General features: G+C 39.8%; 1 protein-coding gene across 1 annotated transcript; it reads left to right on the top strand.

Moving 5' to 3' along the window:
* The first annotated feature begins 358 nt into the window (after window positions 1–358).
* Window positions 359–20129, top strand: mybpha (myosin binding protein Ha). Its single transcript, XM_062426977.1, has 15 exons — window positions 359–502; window positions 554–608; window positions 2296–2355; window positions 2673–2738; window positions 3170–3304; window positions 3769–3936; window positions 7772–7860; window positions 7960–8155; window positions 8556–8695; window positions 10117–10276; window positions 11952–12088; window positions 15246–15432; window positions 15755–15812; window positions 19596–19638; window positions 19797–20129. Exons 1-13 carry the CDS (start codon window positions 359–361, stop codon window positions 15787–15789), a joined length of 1572 nt encoding a protein of 523 aa, XP_062282961.1. The 3' UTR covers window positions 15790–15812; window positions 19596–19638; window positions 19797–20129.
* The last annotated feature ends 1021 nt before the right edge of the window (window positions 20130–21150 follow it).

Genomic DNA, 21150 nt, shown 5'->3' with positions numbered 1-21150 from the left:
TTATGTTGTCCACATGAGGGTGCCAATACTACTGCATATTACCACTTATTAGCCCATTTAATATGAATGTGATTTTTTTTCATCACAAAACTACATGTTGGTTTCATTTCTTGTAGACGTTAAAAAAACAAGTGTTACTGACGTTTAACTGAGCCAGGATTAGTGGTGCCTCTGTTGCAGACCAGGTTACAGGTCAAAACAGGCATGGGGATGTGACTCCAGCGAGGAGGTGGGTATCATAGTCTGGGTATGGAGGAGGTGGAGTTCCCAACAAGCCCATCAACCCTCACACTCTATATATATTACCGAACCACGTCCAGGCTCCTTCATCCTGACGAACTGGTTGTCTGTCAGCACGATGCCAGGCAAACCCGCGCCCATCAAGAAGTCCCCAGCCAAGAAGGCTCCCGCCAAGGCACCTGAGCCCGCCCCGGAACCTGAGCCCGCTCCTGTAGAGGCTCCATCTGCCGAGACACCTGCAGAGGCTCCACCTGCCGAAGCTGCTCCAGCAGAAGCACCGGCCGAGGCAGCACCTGCAGCCCAGGAAGGAGAGGCAGCGCCCGCTGCACCAGCAGAGGATACCCCTGCTGCTGAGGGAAGCGCTCCAGGTACTGAAGCGAGGAGTTAAAGGCATCGTCTTACCTGCGGAAATTTCTTAAAAACTGACTAGAGATAACTGACTTAAATGTCGACGTTTTTGATAAATATCAGTCATCCAGGGTCTTACAACTAAGCCTTCCTAAGTGACTACAATTTGGACTTTTTCCACATAACCCTATATTAACATTATCAGTCAAAATACAGTGTTTACACGTTTAACCCGTTAACACCCGTTAACTGCATGCATAAATTGTTACATTTTAAAGTATTTTGCACCTGAGGATACATATGGCTCCTCCAATTTTAAGTCTCCAAGAGATCCTGCGGAAGTTTCACTCGCATTCAGCATTTTAAGCTTCAGTAGATAAAATTAATTCAGCTGACTTTTGTACGAACACACCGAGTTCTTTCCACAAAAAAGTCCTTTGACTCCAGATGGTCAGCTCCTCAGTCACAGCACATGCAGCAAAGGAGACACCAGCCCTGCTGCAAGAGCAACTCTAACCTCCTCCTCCGTCTTATAACCAAACTGAAATATTCTTCATAATGTGGCAATTCTTCAATATTTGACGAGAGGCTACCAGTGCAGACTAGAATTCTTTCTAATGTCACTTCATTATGAGGAATAGTATAATACCATCAAAACTCTGTGCCTCTGGTCCTCAGTGGTTGAACTTTTTGTGTTGAAGGACTGCTAGAGACTGGAAATTGCAATACACTTATTTAACTAATAGACCATAACGGCATTTGTCAAGGCCATTTTCTCCAGATATAGAAATAACTTCTTTACTAGTTCCCTTATATCATGAGCATGAATTACAGCATTGTTAATGCTTTGCTTTATTAATGTTTATCTACCATTAATCTGCGTACATTCACAATGAAACAGCCATTGTCCAAGTCCCAAGTAGCCTGCAGAAACAGTTCCTGTTAGAGGTAAAGGAACAAATTGCAGCACATAATGTATGGGACTTACACGATGGCTGCATTGCTGGACCCACCAGTGATATTTACATCACCACCCCAGGAACTGCCAAACCCAGAGATCAACCAGTTGCTCCCCACTTGTTCACTATTGTTCTACTGGTTTTATCTTCTCTTACTCTGCCTGAAGGTGTCTCTCTTTCTTGCATTTAGAAACTGTTGTTTTCCATTTCTTGGTGGTTAAGTACATACATGGTGGATTTAGTAGAATAACTGGTGTTGTTTTTGCATGCTAACCTCAACATGTAACCCTTAACGTCAGCTGATACCACGGCCACTGAGGAAGGAGCCGACTCAACGACTTCTGCAGAGGGTAAACACACACCAAAAGCATGATGTGTGTTTGTGTCAAACTGTCTCCCACACATGCTGTGTGTTTCCTGCTTTTGACCCGTTGTCTCTACTGGTAATTATATCTGTAAACCTAACCTTATGTACATTTTCATGTTTTCTGTGTGTATGTTTGATTTCTTTTCCACAATCCATTATGATTCTTTATGTAGTGTTCTTGTCACTGTGAAATACAGAAATCTTCATCCTGCTCTGTCATGCTGCTTGCTTCACTAGCGTACTTCTCAAATTAGCTTGAATGTGATTGATTCATTGCATGAGTAATGTCATAATGTAAGTCACTAATTGGCTTCCCTAATGGCATTTTGACGCAAGCTGCTACTCCCACTGCTGAAGACGGTTCTGCTGCTCCCGCTGTAGATGCTCCCGCTGTAGATGCTCCCGCTGCAGATGCTCCCGCTGCAGATGCTCCCGCAGACGGTAAACATAAACCACCACACAGACAGCAGCATAATTACTCAATGACAAAGTACTCTGCAAACACACACAAACAATGACATCTTTATTTAATATGGCATCAATCATGCATTTCCCCAGCTGTGATGACCAGTTCTTAACAGACTTTGAACCCTTTTGTATCTTTTCCTATAGAAACAGTGATCAGTCTGCAGTAGAAATTCAAATTTAAAATCAAACTTTGAATATAGTTTTGAAAAGTTACAGGTTGAAATGTCACTATGGAAAAGATCCTATGGTTATTTTTTGTTTTTTAAGACTTCCTGCTTTTTTAATGCTAGCTGCTCCAGCAGAAGCTGCCGTAGTTGAAGAGCCACCCAAAGCACCCACGCCCCCACCTCCTGCAGGTAACACCAACATTTATGCTCTGTTTTGAGCTCAGACCTGCTTTGAACACCCAATGATACTGATTGAGAGATGATATTGAATATTTCTGTTGCAGTTCCAATGAGATAGTCAATATTTGAAATTTGTCGTATCTACTCCTCACAGATGATTCATTGGATGAAAGAAAACTGTTGGCAATTTGTAAAAGATAAAATGCAACTAAACTCCTTGGTTGACAGAATGATAATAAGTTTTGCTGACATAGTGATTGGTAACATCAGATGATGAATTATTATGGAAATGGATGTGCAGTATTGATGTTAAAGAGTAAATCCCAAATGGTGATGTATAATGGAGAATATTATCCCATTTTCTGTTTTTCAGTGTAATTTCATCTTATTCCTTTCCACTGCACCCCTTAATTAATCTACACTGTTAAAATCTCCATCAGTCCCCACCAGGGCTCCTCTGAAATTATCCGTGGAGGATGTGAATGAATCCAGCCTCACCATTAAATGGCAGACACCAGAGACCATTGGAGACTCCGGCCTGGATGGATACACTGTCGAGTACTGCAAGGATGGAAGTAAGTCCACAGATGCTAGTGAACACAGTCATGTGCCTTGTGTGTACGTACAGCATGTGAGGCTGCGACACTGCACCTGTCCCCAGAGTGTCAGAGGGCAGATAGACTCATAGTTGCGTCCAGGCCGTATACGGCAGGCAGCATTTTGCCGGCTGTTACTCTATCTCCTGACACCACTTTTAGAAGCGCTCGTTTGCTCAGATGACAGCATGCCTTCTGAGATATCATCATGGCAGCCAAAGTGTACTCCTTATGGGCAGGTTGTTTGTAAACGTGTGTCGACAGGTGATAAACCACTTAACATGTCCCATTAAAGGATGGTTTACACTTTGGTAAACGAAAAAAAAGGATTATATAGGAAGAAAATAATTGCAGCCTTTCATGCAATCATGTTTTAATGCAAAGGTAACATGAAAATAGCACTGGAAGCCACATAATAACTCAAATCTTGGGTTTCCCTGCAGCTACAGACTGGGTTGTGGCTAATGAGGAGCTGATACCAACTAACCGTTATTGCATCAAGAATCTGACGACAGGCGACCTACTGCATGTGCGCGTGGTGGCTGTAAACCCTGGCGGCCGCAGTGAACCTGGTGCACTTGCAGAGCCTGTGCCGATCCGCGAGGTAGTTGGTGAGTAGCAACCAAATGTCAATTTTCAAACTGTATAACTGGCCACTTATAAGTATCTACTTAAAGGGAAATTCCGCTCAAATGTATAAATACAGCAAAGAATAGGTAAAAAGCCCAAACAACAAACAAAGCATAAGCAAATATTTAGAAAGCAAAGACCAAACTTGCAAAAGAATCAATCAAAAAAATGTTAACATTTATTGCTGTTTCTGAATACCACATTGAAAGCAAAAGCATTCAGAATTATACACAGAAATTATAAAATGATATATGGTTTCACAGTTTGTCCAAATACTTACAAACAGACTGTATGAGATTATTAGCAAAAGGAACAAATGTAAAAAAAAAAAAAAAAAAAAAAAAGCAAAACTATTTTCTCAGATTTTTCCCCAAAAATCCAAATTCCCAATATGTGCCATTTTTTCTGGTGTAATTAATGAAACTGAAAAATGTCTGTTTCCATCGTCTTTATCAGGAGCTCTCTGCTAGTTGTAACTTATGACCTATCCTTAAAATACTTGTGTTGCAACTTGGGAGGTATTAACTGCCAGGGTTTCAAATGGACTGCACAAATGTGTGTACATAAATCCCACAGGTGGTGACAAGACCTTTCATTAGCTGTAAGTCATGTTTTCACTTGAATGTACACACACCTTCAGCAGGTATGACATATAACTAGGTTGAGCACTCACAAAATGTATTGTGTATTTATTTATTTTTTAATTATAGCAGCAGTCTTTGTGTATTTGTTTGTGGCTGGTAACAACTTACAGGACTCACAGAGATTTGTTATAAATGTAACAAGATAATACAATGTATTGTGTATAAAACATGAATCTTAATTGACAGAATTGATTATTTGATTGTCCTTAATGTCGCATTTCTAGGAAATAAACAGACAAAGACCATGATCAAAGAAAAACACCAGACCCAGATACTCATATAGTGAATAAGATCTGTTGCACTACTGTAGCACATAGTCTCACACAAAGCCACTGCACTGGGTCACTGCCAGGCTACTGTTGCATCAGTCTTAAAGATGATTTAATGGTCTCTGTCAGGCAAAGGAAAACGTTTGGCTAATGAGTCGTCATGGAGCCATATTCTTTATTTACTCTATCAAGCCACAAGTGCGCCCTCACTGTAACTTTCTTCATTACAATTTCTCCCTAATGTCTGGCAGGTATCAATTATGACATTATTATATATAATCAAGTCCATAACAGATGAATAACAATTCATTTCTAATGATTTCAATGGTTCTGTCATTTTTTGAATGCTATTGCCAACACAATCCCAGATTGTTAGTGCTTATACTAAAAAAAAAATTAATCAACTACAGTTTGATTCCCGTGAAATTTTGTTGGCACTCATGTCCCCCTCAAGATAAATGGTAATCACTTTGTGGAGCCCCTCATTTCTCATCCATAGTCACAGTAATCAGGTCAAAAATGGGATTTGTGACAAAATACCTGCAAAAATGATAAGATTTCCAACAGGCTTTGTGTTTAGTGCTAAGTAGTTAATGTTAACATGCTAACACATTAAACTAAGATGGTGAACATGGTAAACATTACACTTGCTTAACACTGGCATGTTGGTATTATCACTTTGAGCGTGCTGATGTTAGCATTTAGCTTAAAAATGGTTACGTGTCTGCAGTGCTGCAGCCTCACAGAGCCACTAGCATGGCTAGTCGTTTTTTAATTTTAGAAAAGAAACCAAATCTCACAAATTTCAAATAGTGTCTAAACTTAAGCTGTACAAGAACTTTGCTAAAATTAAGTCTAAAAGTATGATTTAAATCAAGAAGAAGCACTGAAAATTGGAGGCATTTTCAGTGCTTGATGGTTTTTGATACTCTGTTGCCAAAAGAAAGTGTTGGAGTCTGATACCCCGCCCTAACTTGTATATCTTTCCAATGAAGCTGGTTGGAAAAAAGTATTTTTTGTCAAACTCTGTTTAAACCAAAATTGGTTTTGCTACCTTAGCTGTGAATTTCCATCAACACTCACAAGTTGAGTCACATTGACATGTAGACCTGAGCTGACAGTTATCCCAGTTATCCACTTTCAGAGGGACAGCTTACTGTATTTCCTGCTCAGGGTTCAAACTGCTGCAAAACAAACAGGAACGTTTATTGGAGAAATGCGGTCATGCAACCAGAACTGCTGGTCAACAGAGGGGAGCGAAACATGAGCCTAATTGATGGACTCTGGGTGGCTTGTAGGGGGGTTAAATTCAGCTGTGTGTCAGTCACACACTGTCCTGACCAGACACCCACCTACATGTACAAGCTTTTGATAAAGACACACTGTCTTACATATGTTGAAAGCCCCCCACAAAGACATCTTTATCCAGCGACAAAGACAGATTATAGATGGTTTGCTTGAGGAATTGCTGGCTGCTGGATACTGTAATACCAACAACACTTCTGGGCATTGCTTGAAAGTGTGCTGATTAGCAGGGATTAGTGTTTGAGCCAAATCTGGATGTAGACCTCACTGGGAATAATGGTTCCAGGAGATGGATCCAGGCAGCAATGTGCAGAAATGTCCTAACAGGCCGAGTTATGGTGCCAAATGTTAGGAGGATGAGACAGAGTGGGCAAGAAACCAAGTGAGATGGAGTGCAACGGATTGAGAATCAGAGTAGCGAAAAAGAAGATAGACAGGATGTTGATGGGGTGTGAAATCAGAAGACGTTTCGATGTGGAGAGACGGTGGCTACAGCAGGGTGAGAGAGATGATGTAGGGTAGCAGTTCTTTGGTTTTATATATCCTGTAAGCTCAAGGAGCTTTTCAGTAATTTGCTGCTTATGCAGAAACATGCGAGGGATGCTGCTCCTAATACTTAGCACCCACCTTATACCAAACCATCCACCACAGATAAATGTCACTGCTAAGTCTCAACCACTGCAATTTCATCCAAACAATTTTTTTCACTGCTAAAACACACCTGCAGTCATTGCAGTTTCCAGCCTGTTGTACTTCACTGTCTCTAGATATAATGTGGGACTGCTCCAGTCAGTTGAAAGTGATGACATCCTCCTGCTGATTCTTTGTGCATGACATGAGTGAACACTTGTCAGGGTTCATCCAAGACTTTCTCGTCACCAAAGCTATTTTAAGAGCTGCTGGATGCAGCTTCCTCTTTTGCCTCTTTGCCTGGATACTGTACTGTCCCTCACACATGCAGAAACTTACTTACTTGTTACTTGTCAGTATCATAAATGAAACGTGTCAATATTTATAATATTCAATAATATGGTAACACTACTATAATACTTTTAACCCCCCATTAAGTATTTTTAAGCAGTACAAATATTTAAGAAATTGTTTATAACACACCATAAAGTGTTTATTACTGTGCAGTATTTGTCAACAATTATAAATGACATATATCATTCAAACTGTGTTATACTGCTTAGTATTTGTTTATACACCAATCCCAGTGAAAATGTCAGTATAGCTTCTCACAAATGCATTGCAGGTATTATGACCTATTTATGAAATGTTTATACACTGTTTATAAATGCAAAAGAGACTCATCTTCCTTTAACAACTATTAACTAACATTGTGATAATGGGAGCTCCTTCTGTGAAGATGTTTTTTGCCAACAGTGGCCGATCTATTTAGAGCTTGTTGACCTGTCATGTTGAGCAAATATGGGAACTGTACACCAAACAATTAGCACACTCTACGCTGTAATAGTAGTTGTAGCTGTCTAGTGGATGATTGAGTTAGTTGTCCAGGTGATTGAAAATGTATCAGCAAGTGAAACAAATCAAATTCAGGTCGTCAAAATAAAAAATGTGTTCTACTTGTTTTTCAGAGCGCCCAAAGGTCCGCATGCCCCGCGCTCTGAGAACTCGCCATATAAAGAAGGTTGGAGAGCAGATCAACCTGGTCATCCCGTTTCTTGTAAGCCAGCACACACATATCACTTATTGATTATCTCATGAGGAACATGGAGAACTTCAGTCATCACACTACCTTGCATCCTCCCATCTTTTTCTTCAGGGAAAGCCCAAACCTGTGGTGTCCTGGCTTAAGGATGGTGAACCTTTGGATCGTAAGAGGGTCAACGTCAGGAACAGCGACAAGGACAGTATCCTATTTATCCGTGCAGCTCAAAGAGAGGACTCTGGTGTTTATGAGATGGCTATTAAGGTGGACAGCTTTGAAGATAGAGCCACCCTCACAATTCAGATTGTTGGTGAGTCGCACATGGCATTCATATATTTGCACATAAACAAGCTGCCATATGGAAACAGGCATGTGCGTGTGACATGTACGAATGAATTTCAGACCTCCCAGTTGAGGAGCTAACTTGTTGACAAACACGGGCCTCAATGGTTTTGAGACTTGTGACTTGCTCCAAAAGAAATCCAAAGCACTTGCCAACATACATCACACTGCTAACAATGATGCCCTTTGACCCAGAGTGTTTGAGCCAGCTGTCAGCTGTTGCTGTTTTATGTGCGAGCTGACATTACAGGCATTACCATACAAATGTGAGCCTTTTGTGAGAGCAGAAACCTTTCATATTGTGAGGAACACACTGGTGATAATGGGAGTCTTTTTAAGTAATAATTCACAGTAATGTGTCTCCTCAGAGCTGCCTGGTCCTCCTGCCAGTATAAAGATTGTGGACACCTGGGGCTTTAACGCTGCTCTGGAATGGACTCCACCCAAGGATAATGGCAACACTGAGATCACAGGATACTCTGTCCAGAAGGCTGACAAGAAGACCGAGGTACGGCCTGAGTGCACATACAAATATAGCTTCTTACACCAAACTAATCCTGTTGTTGTTACATGTTGTTGACATTATACAAATTAAATGGAAATTGTGAATTGCAAAGGTTTTTTTTTCAAAAGCCCCACCATAAGGGAAGACTTTGGATATTTTATTTGCATCAGGGGGTTAAGGTGTCAAACAGTGTCTGAAGCAGAAATTGAGCTGCACTTGACAACTTGTGTGTGGCGGTGAGAGCTTCTCTCTCAAACTCTCTTTTCTGACATAACCATTCTGTTACTTTTTGTGTGTACAAACAAGTACAATTCTGTTACCCACATATTTGAACTATTATCTCTTCCCTCTTCATGAAGACTTTTTGGAACAGATGTGATGTTTCATCCAACCACAAACTAGTTCATTTCGAGCACACTGACACTTTATCCAACTGATTTTCTGCTGATTCAATTGGAAACATTAATACATACATATGTGATATGAGGTGATTTAGATGTGCAAAGTATTTAAGCATCAACTGCTCCCCATCCCATTTTCTTCTTACAATATGGATAAACGCCTCTAATTAGTAGATCTCCTTTGGATTATAACCGTGTGCCTTTTTTCTCTGGGGTTTACTTCACAGTCTATCAAAATGCTAATAGGTATTTTTTAAAGTTGTGACTCATGTTGCTAAAATGGATCTGGCAGCAATGTGATTGGATACTGCTGCCAGTGAACATTTAAGATTTTTAGAAAAAATACTATCAGATCGAAGAACTTAGAATACATTCGCTTTGACACACGTCATCCATCTACCGTGACATTATGGCCGGGTCAAAAAATCGATTTAATTCATTTTGGATCGATTTCATTTATATTTTGGATAATCGATTCATAGGGCATGAGATCGATTTTTCCCCATGAAGTTCTTTTTTTTTTTTTTACAAAGCTTTATTGGTTGGCATCATTTACAGAAACAATATGTTTTGAAACGGCAGTAGTAATATGAAAATAGGGAAACAAACAGATATACAACGCATGGGGTTACTTTAATAAACAATGCCTTAATGCAATTTGCAGTGATGGAATGTTGTAGTTTATTTAAGAGCAGATTGAATTGTATTGAATCGAATCAAATCAAATAGTGATTAATCGATTCAGAACCTTATGAATCGAAATCGAATTGATTTAGGAAATTGGCCACGATACCCAGCCCTACGTGACATGGGTTGAGAATTAGCCTAAAACAGACCTCCTGATCCCTCAACAGATGTCTGAATGGATTGACAGACGGGGAGGAAAATCAAGGAGACAGGTTAAAAAAGAGAAGGAGAAAATAGATTTCATAGAATAAGATCACAGTGACTGTCTCAATAAGGATACATCCCAGTATAATTTTTTGTCTATGCTGAACTAAACTGGCTCTGTCTCCCCTGCAGGAATGGTTCACAGTGCTGGAGCACTATCACAGACTAACTGCCACTGTGTCAGACCTCATCATGGGAAACTCATACTCCTTCAGGGTGTTTGCTCAGAACAAAGTGGGTATCAGTGAAAATAGTGTTGTCACTAAGGAGGTGGCCACCATTCAGAAGACAGGTGACCTTCTTTTGATTTGTTTCTTAATTCTTATGGAGTTAATTTGTTGATACAATAAATAGTTTTAGTGGCAGAGCTGCAGTGGAAGTGGTCACTGCAGTGACATTATTTTAATGAGCTGTATTGAATGTGTGTGTGTGGTTAAAGTGAAGACTTGAGGAGCGGAAATGCCCTTGACACTGCTTTAATCATAAGTCACTCTTGGCCAGTGCCAGGTGCCAGAGTTTTAAGACTCAGACAACATTAAGACAGCTGCCAGAGTAGATGTTTCACTTCTGTGTGTGTGTGTGTGTGTGTGTGTGTGTGTGTGTGTGTGTGTGTGTGTGTGTGTGTGTGTGTGTGTGTGTGTGTGTGTGTGTGTGTTGATGAGTCTATATTTACCTGTGTCTGCCTCCGTGCTAGGAGTGTCATTCAGTTATGTAGGTGTAGTTGAGTTTCACTCAGAAATGAGACGATGATCTGAAAGGTGGTGAAAATCTTTTCCTGGCCTGTCTGGTTTCTCTTCTGTACAACAATGGCACTAACAAAACAAATATTTTCATTTTTGATTAATCTGTCGATTATTTTTTTGATTTATCTATTAAAGGTGCAGTATGTATAATTTAGTGGCATCTAGTGTCTTATATCTACATAGGGAGTGGGTCCTCTTTCACAGAGCCCACCATATTGCACAGCCAGGTCTCTACAGTAGCACAGAACAGACAAAACAAACACTGGCTCTAGAGATGGGGCCTTTCGCCACTGTAGGTTCTCCTACTCCTACTTTGTCTTGATAAAATGTCAGGAAATAGTGATAAATTACTATCACTGTTTCCCAAAGCCCGAGATACAACCTGAAATGTCTTGTTTTGTCTATCAGCCTACTATATATAGTGAGATAAATCATGAGCAGATTTATTCAGATTGTACCATATCCTTCTGCTGTGTTCCAAACAATCCTACAGATCCCCAAAGTTGAATAGTCTCCTCGTGGTCAAAACCAGCCTCATTTAGTATATACTTTTAGCACAAACACACTGTGAGTAGTGGTGTGAATACATTTCCAGCATATAATGGTAAGAAATAGTGCAGCAGTAGACAGAACGGTTATATACAGATAACTGGTGCACTCCTAAATAAAAAAATACCAGAATTGCATCAGGCGTTTGGGTAACATATTGACATCAGGCTCTTAGCATTTTATCCATATTTATTTATTTTTTATAACTTATGACATTATTTTTGTTTTTGTTTATATATATACATATATATACATACATACATACACAGGAATGTATGTGTGTATGTATGTAGTAACGTGTTTGTGTGTGTGTGTGTATTGTGTGACTGCTGCATTACCTTTTTATATTTTCTCTTGCCTATGTAAAGCACTTGAGTTTTGTTTTTCAAATGCAAAGTGCTTTATAAATAAAATGTATTATTATTATTATTTGGTGCTATAAATAAATTGTACTTTACTTTACTTATATGTATGTCACATGACTGCAGCTGCTTAATAGCAAAAACTTTCCGATGCTGCCACATAATTATCATACCTTTCAATAGTAGGATCATGCCTGGATTGATAATTGAACTTAAATGAACACTTGGTATTAGTTACCACTTTAAAGGTACTGGCATTTAGACTGGTGTTGTAAACAACAGGAGATCTTAACTTTGCTTTTTGTGTTTTTAGGTATTGTCTACAAGCCTCCTGAGTACCCGGAGCACGACTTCTCTGAGGCACCCAAATTCACCACACCCCTCAACGATCGCGCCGCTACTGTGGGATACACCACCAAGTTGCTGTGTTCTGTTCGTGGATCCCCCAAGGTCAGGCATACACTTACTGTCCATACACACACTGCAGCTTGCATTGAGGCCCATGGATCAGTATATTGTTTCATGTGTCATGCCCATGACCCCATGCGTATCCTGTTCAGGTTAATATGCAGTTTGTGCTCATGTTTCTCTTACCTTGTGTATATTTGTCAAGAATTGTGTTATTAGGTTCCACTGATAGCTAGTCCGAGCTCCTGATTGGTTACTGTTTTCACATGTGATTGGATGTTTGACTATTGAAACATCTGTGGAGAAAGGAAAGTTGTGTCCTGTCATGTTCTGAGATATATTTCATGCTGCATGCTGCTAAAATTATATTATAGCTTATTTTATTCTATATTTAAACATGTTTGTTCTTATAAGGGCCCCTCAATAAATCATTTAAGTGTGCTTCTAGAATAAGATATTAATATCACTGATATAAAGATGCACTGCAGTACTGAGGCAAGGCTAACACTGGTATGTGTATGTGAAGTTTCAGTATGTCTCTCACTGTTCCTGGCGGCCGCTGCTTTGGTTAAACATATCTTTACAGTTGTCTGACTGACGCATACGGCTTAGGTGGCAGGCCATGGTGGAAATACAGTTGATTATGCGTCCTAGCTGTCCTTGGCTACTCACCAAGGACAGAAGCAGTCTGCAGGACAATCTGCGCATGCCACACAAATCAAACAGTCCGCCCAGTTTGACCACAGGAGCCAAAATGAAGAACCATGAAAAGAGGAATGGATGGGGAAGGGCTGGTAGAGAAATGTTTCAAAGACAGCTGAGAAGGTCAAGAAACAATGGTGGGATATTTCTCTTGTGGCATGTGTCTGTATGCGTCCAAGTATTTGATGAAGAGGACCCAGTTGCTGATTCACGCCCTGGGCCTGAAATTAGGGTCCTTAAACACGGATCCACCATGTCTAAATGAGTCCACTGTGCCTTTTCATGTGTACAAGCACACTCAAGTTGTGCAGTCAGAGCAATCCAGTAGTAGCAGCTGTGTGAAAACATATCCAGTGATTGTCCGTGGGAGACAGACACGTAATACCCTGTCATACAGAAGACCCACATACTCTGAATGTTTACTTAACCCTTGTTTAAACCCTGTACACATGAAACTGCTGCCACAGGTTAATCCCTCAATATTAATTATAAAGATTTGAATTACATAAAATAAAATTCTGTTACACACTGACACCCACTCATGCATGCTCCTCCTTTCTCATTCTCTTAAAAAAGTCTTTCACTTTATAGAACAAATTATTTCATACTTGTGGGGTGTGAGTGTTTTATAGAATGTGTTTATTGAGTCACATTATCCTCCCTGGCTCAGAGTCCGCAGCCCATTGAGAACTGCTTAGGAAGTCCAGCACAAAGGCATGTAGTGTGATAAGTTGCCCTTCTGTTTCTGATAAAGAGCTGTCTTGTATAGAGGCAGAGAGTGTGTTGAGGAAGATAAACAGGGAAGACAAAGAAGAGACAGTGATAAGAGGTATACTCTGTTGTCCTGTAATGGCTAAGTGGAGATGTATCGCAGAAGATACTATTTTTGCCACCCTTTCAGACTGCAGCACCGTTATCAGTGTGACTGACTGTCCCTATAACAACCAGCCACATGCATGTCTAAAGACAGAAACAGGATGGGGCAGGAAAGAGACAGAGGAAGATAATAAGATAATAATAACAGTACGATGATATATTATATATATTTACATTGTTTTGACAGTTATCTCTTTGAAAAACGAGAATGAAGTAGTCCCCGACATGCAAGGTGCATTGCCAATGAATAGATGTTATCTTTATATGTCAATACCATCTAATCTGAACTGAACTGACCATTAAAGGTTAACAGTGAAGACATGCTGATGTTTAGCAGGTACAAAGATCACCATCATAGTTTAGCATTTTAGCTTCTCTAATTAGCACTAATTATAAAGTGCAGCTCAGGTTGATGTCAGCAGGTTAAACTAAATTATTGGAAAATAAGTTTGACATGTAGTGCCGTCATCACATTATTAGCAGTAAAACCAGCACCAGCAGCATTAACATGTGTTAGAGGTATAGGTATGTAAATCATCATCAACATCAGTAGCAGTGTCTCCCCTCTCTGCCAAAGGATCAAATAAACTTGGGCTAAGGCCTAGGATGAAAACGTCATCCTCTACCTCCACTTTCAGTGAGGGTAATGTAGGTAGAGAGTCATCATCAACAGATAAGATCAGTGTTCACTTAACTGTCTTTGTTCAACCTAGTTTCAAACTTTCAAATCTAGACCTTCTCAATTCAAAATCTTTCTCCCACATCCTAATATGTGAAGAATTATTCCAAAGGGAAAAGGGAAATTACAGTGTCAAATTAACACTTTACAACATTCAAAACAAAAGCTGAAAGAAAAATTGGTGGATCTATATTTCATGGGAGAATAACTCACTAAACATACTCACAAAACATTTGACCTTTATTTAGATATGTCTGCCTCCCTTAAATAGTAGAAACATCTATTTTGAAAGTAGTGATGCACAGCCACGCATAACTAAATATGTTTCATACATCACTGTGGAAGAGTTCAGGCAAACAGTTCTGAATGCATCAGCTGACGTGTAATTCAACCTGGACCATGAAGTTCCAGCAGGAAATCCAGGCAGAGAGAGTGCTACTTAAACCAGGGAACTACATACCTGGGGTCAGGAAAAGTCTTATGTTACTCCAAGTCTCCTGAACTGTAAGGTTCACCATAGACTGACTGAGCTCATTGAATGAAAAGCTGCCAGCAGTCAATATGCCTGGTCCCATATTGGGGTCAGTAAATGGTTTAATGAGTATGAAAATGATGTGAATCATATGCTGTGGCCTTCACAGTCACCAGATCTTAACCCAATTGAACACTTATGGGAGATTTTGGACAGATATGTTATACAGTTTTCCACCACCATCATCAAAACACCAAATATGGTAATATCTTTTGTAAAAATGGTGTTCATCACTCCAGTAGAGTTCAGACACTTGAAGAATCAATGCCAAGGCACACTGAAGCTGTTCTGGCGGCACTTGGTGGCCCAACATCATATTAAGATACTGTGTTGGTTTTTCCTTTAATTTGTCTACCGTCTGTATGACTATGAGGTGTGATGTTTATAAATGTCTCCACTCCTCCCCTTAGCCTAAGATCGAATGGCTGAAGAATGCGATGGTCATTGGTGATGATCCAAAGTTTCGTCAGATTGCACAACAGGGCATTTGCTCCCTTGAGATCCGTAAGCCCTGCAGCTTTGACGGCGGCACGTACACCTGCAGAGCCAAGAACGCTCAAGGAGAGGCCATGGTTTCCTGCAAACTGGAAGTCAAACGTATGTATTCACAGACAACCAAAGAACAAAGTTAACAGTAAATACAGTCAAAATTTGTACAATCAATCTAAATTGCATCATGTTTTCACTGTAAGTTCACTGTTTTCAGTGAGACCATTGTGCTTTCTTTTTTTTTTTATATGTTGTTTTTGTTTTTGTTTTGTTTTTTTCTTCTTTTACACATTCAAAATAAAATAAACTAATCTAATCTAATCTAAATGTTAGGATTTTGGACAACCTTTTTGTGAAACTGTATAACTGTAATGCAATGCCAGTATTTTAAAATATGATTAAACTATACAGTGTATTCCCCTCCCAACAGAGGTTATTCTTTCTGAGAGTGAGAAGGGGAAATAAACCAACAACCTAAACATCCAGAGGTAAGGAAAAAGACAAAGAAATACTCATATTCTTGTGCAAGACAGAGACTGAGATGGTGGTGGAAGACATATTCAAATCATTAACTTTAGTAAAAGTAGCAATACTACAATGTAAAAAGCTTTTGTAGGCAGCATTTGCAGTTAGTGGGTAGTTTAGGCAGGTAGTTTCATCTAACAGTGCAAACAGGGAGATTTTGAATCAGGGGACATAAGTCCTGAGCAGAAGAAAGATAAAACCCCTCATGGAGTCCAGACACTGGTGGTGGTAGCGGCTGAGATTGACAAGGCTGATGAGGTTGATGAAGTGATGAACTGATGAATCTACCAACACTTAGCAGTGATGGGGAAGTGATGGGGCGTGCATAACGGCACCATGAAAGCACTGAGGCAGAAAGGGAGAAGACATTTAAAAAGACAGCAGCAATATGATAGGCTGACAATAAAGGTGTGTCACTGTGCTGTTGGTTAGATGTGACCAGTTAATGTGAGCAGCTGATGTCTCAATTGACAGCCTGGCAATGACAGCGAGGAAATTATGACCGAGCATGCGTTAGGAATGAGAATGACAGATGGGCTGAGAAATAAAACTACAGACCTGACTGTGCAAAAGATAGTCTTCCTGACTGAACTTTCACTAAAGCTCCATTAGTACAAAACTACTTATAGATGCTATAGATTTAAGAGTTTTAGTTTGGCAGACTGATAATACTCCAGTGGGTGCTGACCATTAATTCATTTCTGTGTTCTTAAAACCAGTAATTCATATTTTTCTGCCCTTTTACCCTCTTCTTTCTTCTTCATCTGTGTGGCCCCATTTGTTCTCCCTCCTCCTCACCTTTCTCTTATGTAAATCGTGTGCATTGCAAGCCCTTCCTGCTTTTGGATGTGGTAATGTGGCAAAGATTAATGTCAGTCAAATAGGAATACCAAATTTGATGTTTTTAAAGCTCGAATCTATTTATACCCGCACTATTAGGCATCTAGGTTTGACTGTGGGTATTGACACTTTCATTTAAGCGTTTCAAACACTTGAGTGGTGTTTCCTTTCAAGAAGGCATGCTCACTGTGTCATCTCAATTTCTGACAAGTCCCATTAAAGTTTTTTTTAAAACCATGGAGTGATGAGGGAGGGCGTCAAAGTGAAAAAGACAAAAAGGAAGGGAAACTAAAAAAGGATAGACGGCTTAACATGTTGGTAAAGAGATGCCCAGAGTAGCTGGTGGTTGTAAAAGAGTTAAAGGGTGAAAAATAATGGTTTTACCTCACTGTTAAGGACATACCACTGTTTTTTCTTACAGCACTGTGAAACCCAATAACATTCACAATTGCTGCTATACATCCAGAATATGATCTCAAGGAGAAAATTATATTATTAAATATTTTTTAGATGGCAGGTCTCTCTCCCAGAGCTTTGTTTAGACCTTTAACTAGGCCCCTGTTTTCCTGTCAGTTTACTATCAGTTCCTTCTTTTTTTTCTTTTATCAGTCTCCCCTGTCTCTCCGCTCCTCCTCCTAAACTCAAACAGGACTTGACTGGTGCTTGAGTGAACCGATACTTCATTTAAAAGTACATAAAACAGAACATAGATGGTAATTATTACGGCTGTCATTTAAATAACACTCTATGGGCCTGATTTACTAAAGGTTTGCGTGTGTAAAAACGTGTGCAAACTTGACATCACCCGCAAAAAATGAGGTTTGCATCTTTCAACTGTGCAAGATAGTACGCGCTGTCCATTTAGTATGTTTGCCTTAATGAATATTTAATATGGGGCGTTTCAACCCCAGTGTGCAAAATACAGGGAGGGGAAAATGCAAATATGTTATCTAGCACGCTCATTGTGATTTACCAAACCTGGAGGTATTTTTTCTGACGCTAACTGCGTCTATAAATAATACCTTTGAAGGGCAGGTATTAACCGGCTGTGCACTGCGCACAGATGGCTTCTGTCACTGTGAGGAGGAGGCACAATGACAGAATACGCACAGGACGGACTTTTTCCACCTGTGTTAATAATTTTGGAGTGGAATATTTTTGGTTTTACTAACAGCATTGACTTTGTCACAAATACTCTCCCATATGTCGGTTTTTCTGGTAACCTTTTTTTTTGTTATAACTCAATATATTTGTTAACCTCTTCCACTAGAACCTGATCAAATATCATTTTGCGCTTGCAGCTTTCTGCTCGTCCAAACTCTCCATTCAGACACGCAAAACCCTCATGTAAATACTGCTGTCTTCACCCCGTTGCACCTGTTTTCATTTACGCAATTATTCTTAGTAGATCATTCGCAAAATGCACGCAAACTAATCGCGCAATTTATTGCACTGTGCACGCAATTTAGTATCCACTATTTGGGATCTTAGTAAATCAGGCCCTATGACTTCAAAATGCATGTATTTTGGTCATTGCTTACATTTCTATCCTACCATCACATTACATTTGTATGCCGTTATTCTAATACCAATATTGTGTATATTCTCAAAGATATACCTGTCCACTGATGAATCTAGGTTAAAGGTTCTTCTGGTGCCTTTGGTCTGATGATGCGATGAGTGGGCAGGCTTTGTTGTAGTGGGGGAAAAAATGTGTGCAAAGCTGTTCAGTTTGTAATGGGCACTCAGTTTTGTTTAGTTTAAATTTGACTCCTAAGTCAATTACATGCACACATGCATATGTTACAAAGTTTCAAAAACTGGCTTAGCATGCACATGACAAAGAAATCACATCTTCATTCTCCAGCAAGGAAATTGCTTTTGTAACTGGATTATTCTTGAACCATGAACCTGAAAAATAAAGGACAGTAGTCAAGTAGGACACTACACTACTAGTTGGACACTAGACTACTGTGAAAAGTGATGAACAATCCAATTTTAAAATTACATGTAAACACAGCAAGATGACTATGAGCACTGCCAAAAGACAAAACATTTGACATTTTCCAATTAGGACTTTATGCTAGAGGACGGCCGTTAAATCATTTTGGTACTTAATCTTCAATATAAGGCCTCAGTTCCTCATCTGAGTTGTTTGTGCTGCATAAGCAGTAAATTGGATGCAGTTGTTGTGCTACATGCACACTACAAACTTCACCTTCAGTCCAGTCAGAGATATGTGTGTTCACCCTACACTGTAAATGGGGTCACATGCCTGCCTCATCACCCTTGCATGTGGCTCGAGTGATTAGATCATTATGCATCTTCAATGTGTTTGGATGCATTCACACCTGTATTTACAGCTGTCCACTTGTGATCACATTACCAAAGGATCGCAGCGTGAGCTGCGCCCTATGGATGTTGTGAGCATGTGTGTGTCTGTACAGAGTGTCGGGATGCAATCCTGTACGGCACAGCCATACATGGGAGGGCGCCTCAAGGGGAAAACGAAGGATTAGACAGGGAGCGCCTTCGGGTGGGTTGGGGAGTAGAGGTGATGTCAGCGCAACACTCCACAGCTTCTAAAAATGACTCCAGATGATCTGACACACAGCCAAACTCTTCACATTACCATGAGTCAACAGGCTGAGTGGAGTGCCGTGAGAAGAAGGGAGAATGGGCTAAGAGGGCAGAAACCAAGCCAGATAACCATTGGTGGAAAACGCACGCACACATATAAATCCAACAACTACACACACACACACACACAGACACACACACACACACACACACAGACACACAGACACACACACACAGTGTCACTCAGAATATTGCCGGTTGAAGAGATTATTAACACCTCATGACCCCATTTAACCCTGGCCTTGTTTTTATTATCTTTCCACCAGTGTCGTTAAAGGACCAGCAGAAGTACAGGTCTTATGTTTTAAGGTGAGTTTGTTTACGTGTGTGTGTGTGTGTGTGTGTGTGTGTGTGTGTGTGTGTGTGTGTGTGTGTGTGTGTGTGTGTGTGTGTGTGTGTGTGTGTGTGTGTGTGCTTATGTGTAGAAATCTCTCTAATCCTTTCTGTTTCTCTCTTATCTCATTCAGAGTGTTTGAGGAGGTGAGAGGAAAAGTCGTGGCTGGTGGTGCAGCAGTGTGTACATAATGAAGAAAAGGACAGAGCACAACATACCAACATCTCCATTTCTATTTCCCACCCCACCCACCTTAACCCTTAACCGGTCCCTCCAGTATTCAGGGAAGACCCACCCAACCTATCCCAGTTTGCCAAATGTTGTGTTATTTTAGTTGGTGACATGTATGTCAAGCTATATTTACAATGTTTTGTTCTGCCTGTGTCCATTTACTGTTTGTTATAGTATATATATATGTACTGCTTAATAAAACAGTGAATCTTTGGACATACTAGTGCAATGATGGTATGGATGTATAATAAAAAATATATATTTTATTATTTTTTATTATTATGTGGATTTCTACATATAATTCCTAATACTATATGACATACAATTACATACTACACATAGTATTTTATATTATTTAGGCTATGAGGTTGAAGAGGATTTAGATAACCTAAGATGCCATTTTTCTAACATTTTATAATGAAATAGTTCCTCTATCTAGTCTATCTAGTTCTAGTAATGCAGTAGACAGTTGTGTTGGCTCTAAAGGGGTGCCATGATGGCATTGTGATTGGATTGGATCGGTTCATCCAAATTACAAACAGTAGTATCGAGCCATTCAGATATTTTCAAATTTACCCGATGAGGTTTCGATATATCCATCTTTATGTTATCTGCCATCACCGCAATGACAGTGAAGGTCATTTTGTTTGTAGTGCTCAGTGATGAAAAATAATATAACTCCTTTTGTTTAGTCTGGATATTTCCCACACTATGCTGGCAATTATTTTTATTGGAAGTATGTTTTACCAAAGAGATAGTAGAGGTGGAAATAAATTCAGAGGCATATATATTTAAACCTAAGCATATAAAACCAAAAATCTGCATGGCTAGTTACCACCAGTGATAAAGTCAGGGTTGTTGTGCAATTTGGGTGAAGTGACCCTTTAAATGAATACTGTATCAAACAGTCATTAGATGTTGCCCTAAGAGGTGGCTCTAAAAACCTTATAGCTTTCTCTCTCACAAAAGATGCCAGTCATTGTGTTGTTGGTTTTTGTTAACCTTTATTCACCAGGGTGGTTTTAGAGAAGTAGTTCTCACTTCTTCACACCCAGCCCACACACATTCACACCCTACTCCCTGCTCAGTACAACCACAGTGTGTTCAGCTACTGGAACAGTTTGTGCTCCTGTGCGCTACTTTTTAACATTCTCATGACCTCAACCAGCACATCATTTACAATACAGATATTAATTTAATAATTACACTCCTTCAGACAAGAGCTGCTAAAGCAACTGTAGATATATGCTATGAAT

Source organism: Scomber scombrus, chromosome 10, assembly GCF_963691925.1.
Source record: "Scomber scombrus chromosome 10, fScoSco1.1, whole genome shotgun sequence".
Taxonomy (NCBI): domain Eukaryota; kingdom Metazoa; phylum Chordata; class Actinopteri; order Scombriformes; family Scombridae; genus Scomber; species Scomber scombrus.
The sequence above is the reverse complement of the archived record's forward strand: the minus strand, read 5'-3'. Positions and strand labels throughout refer to the sequence as shown.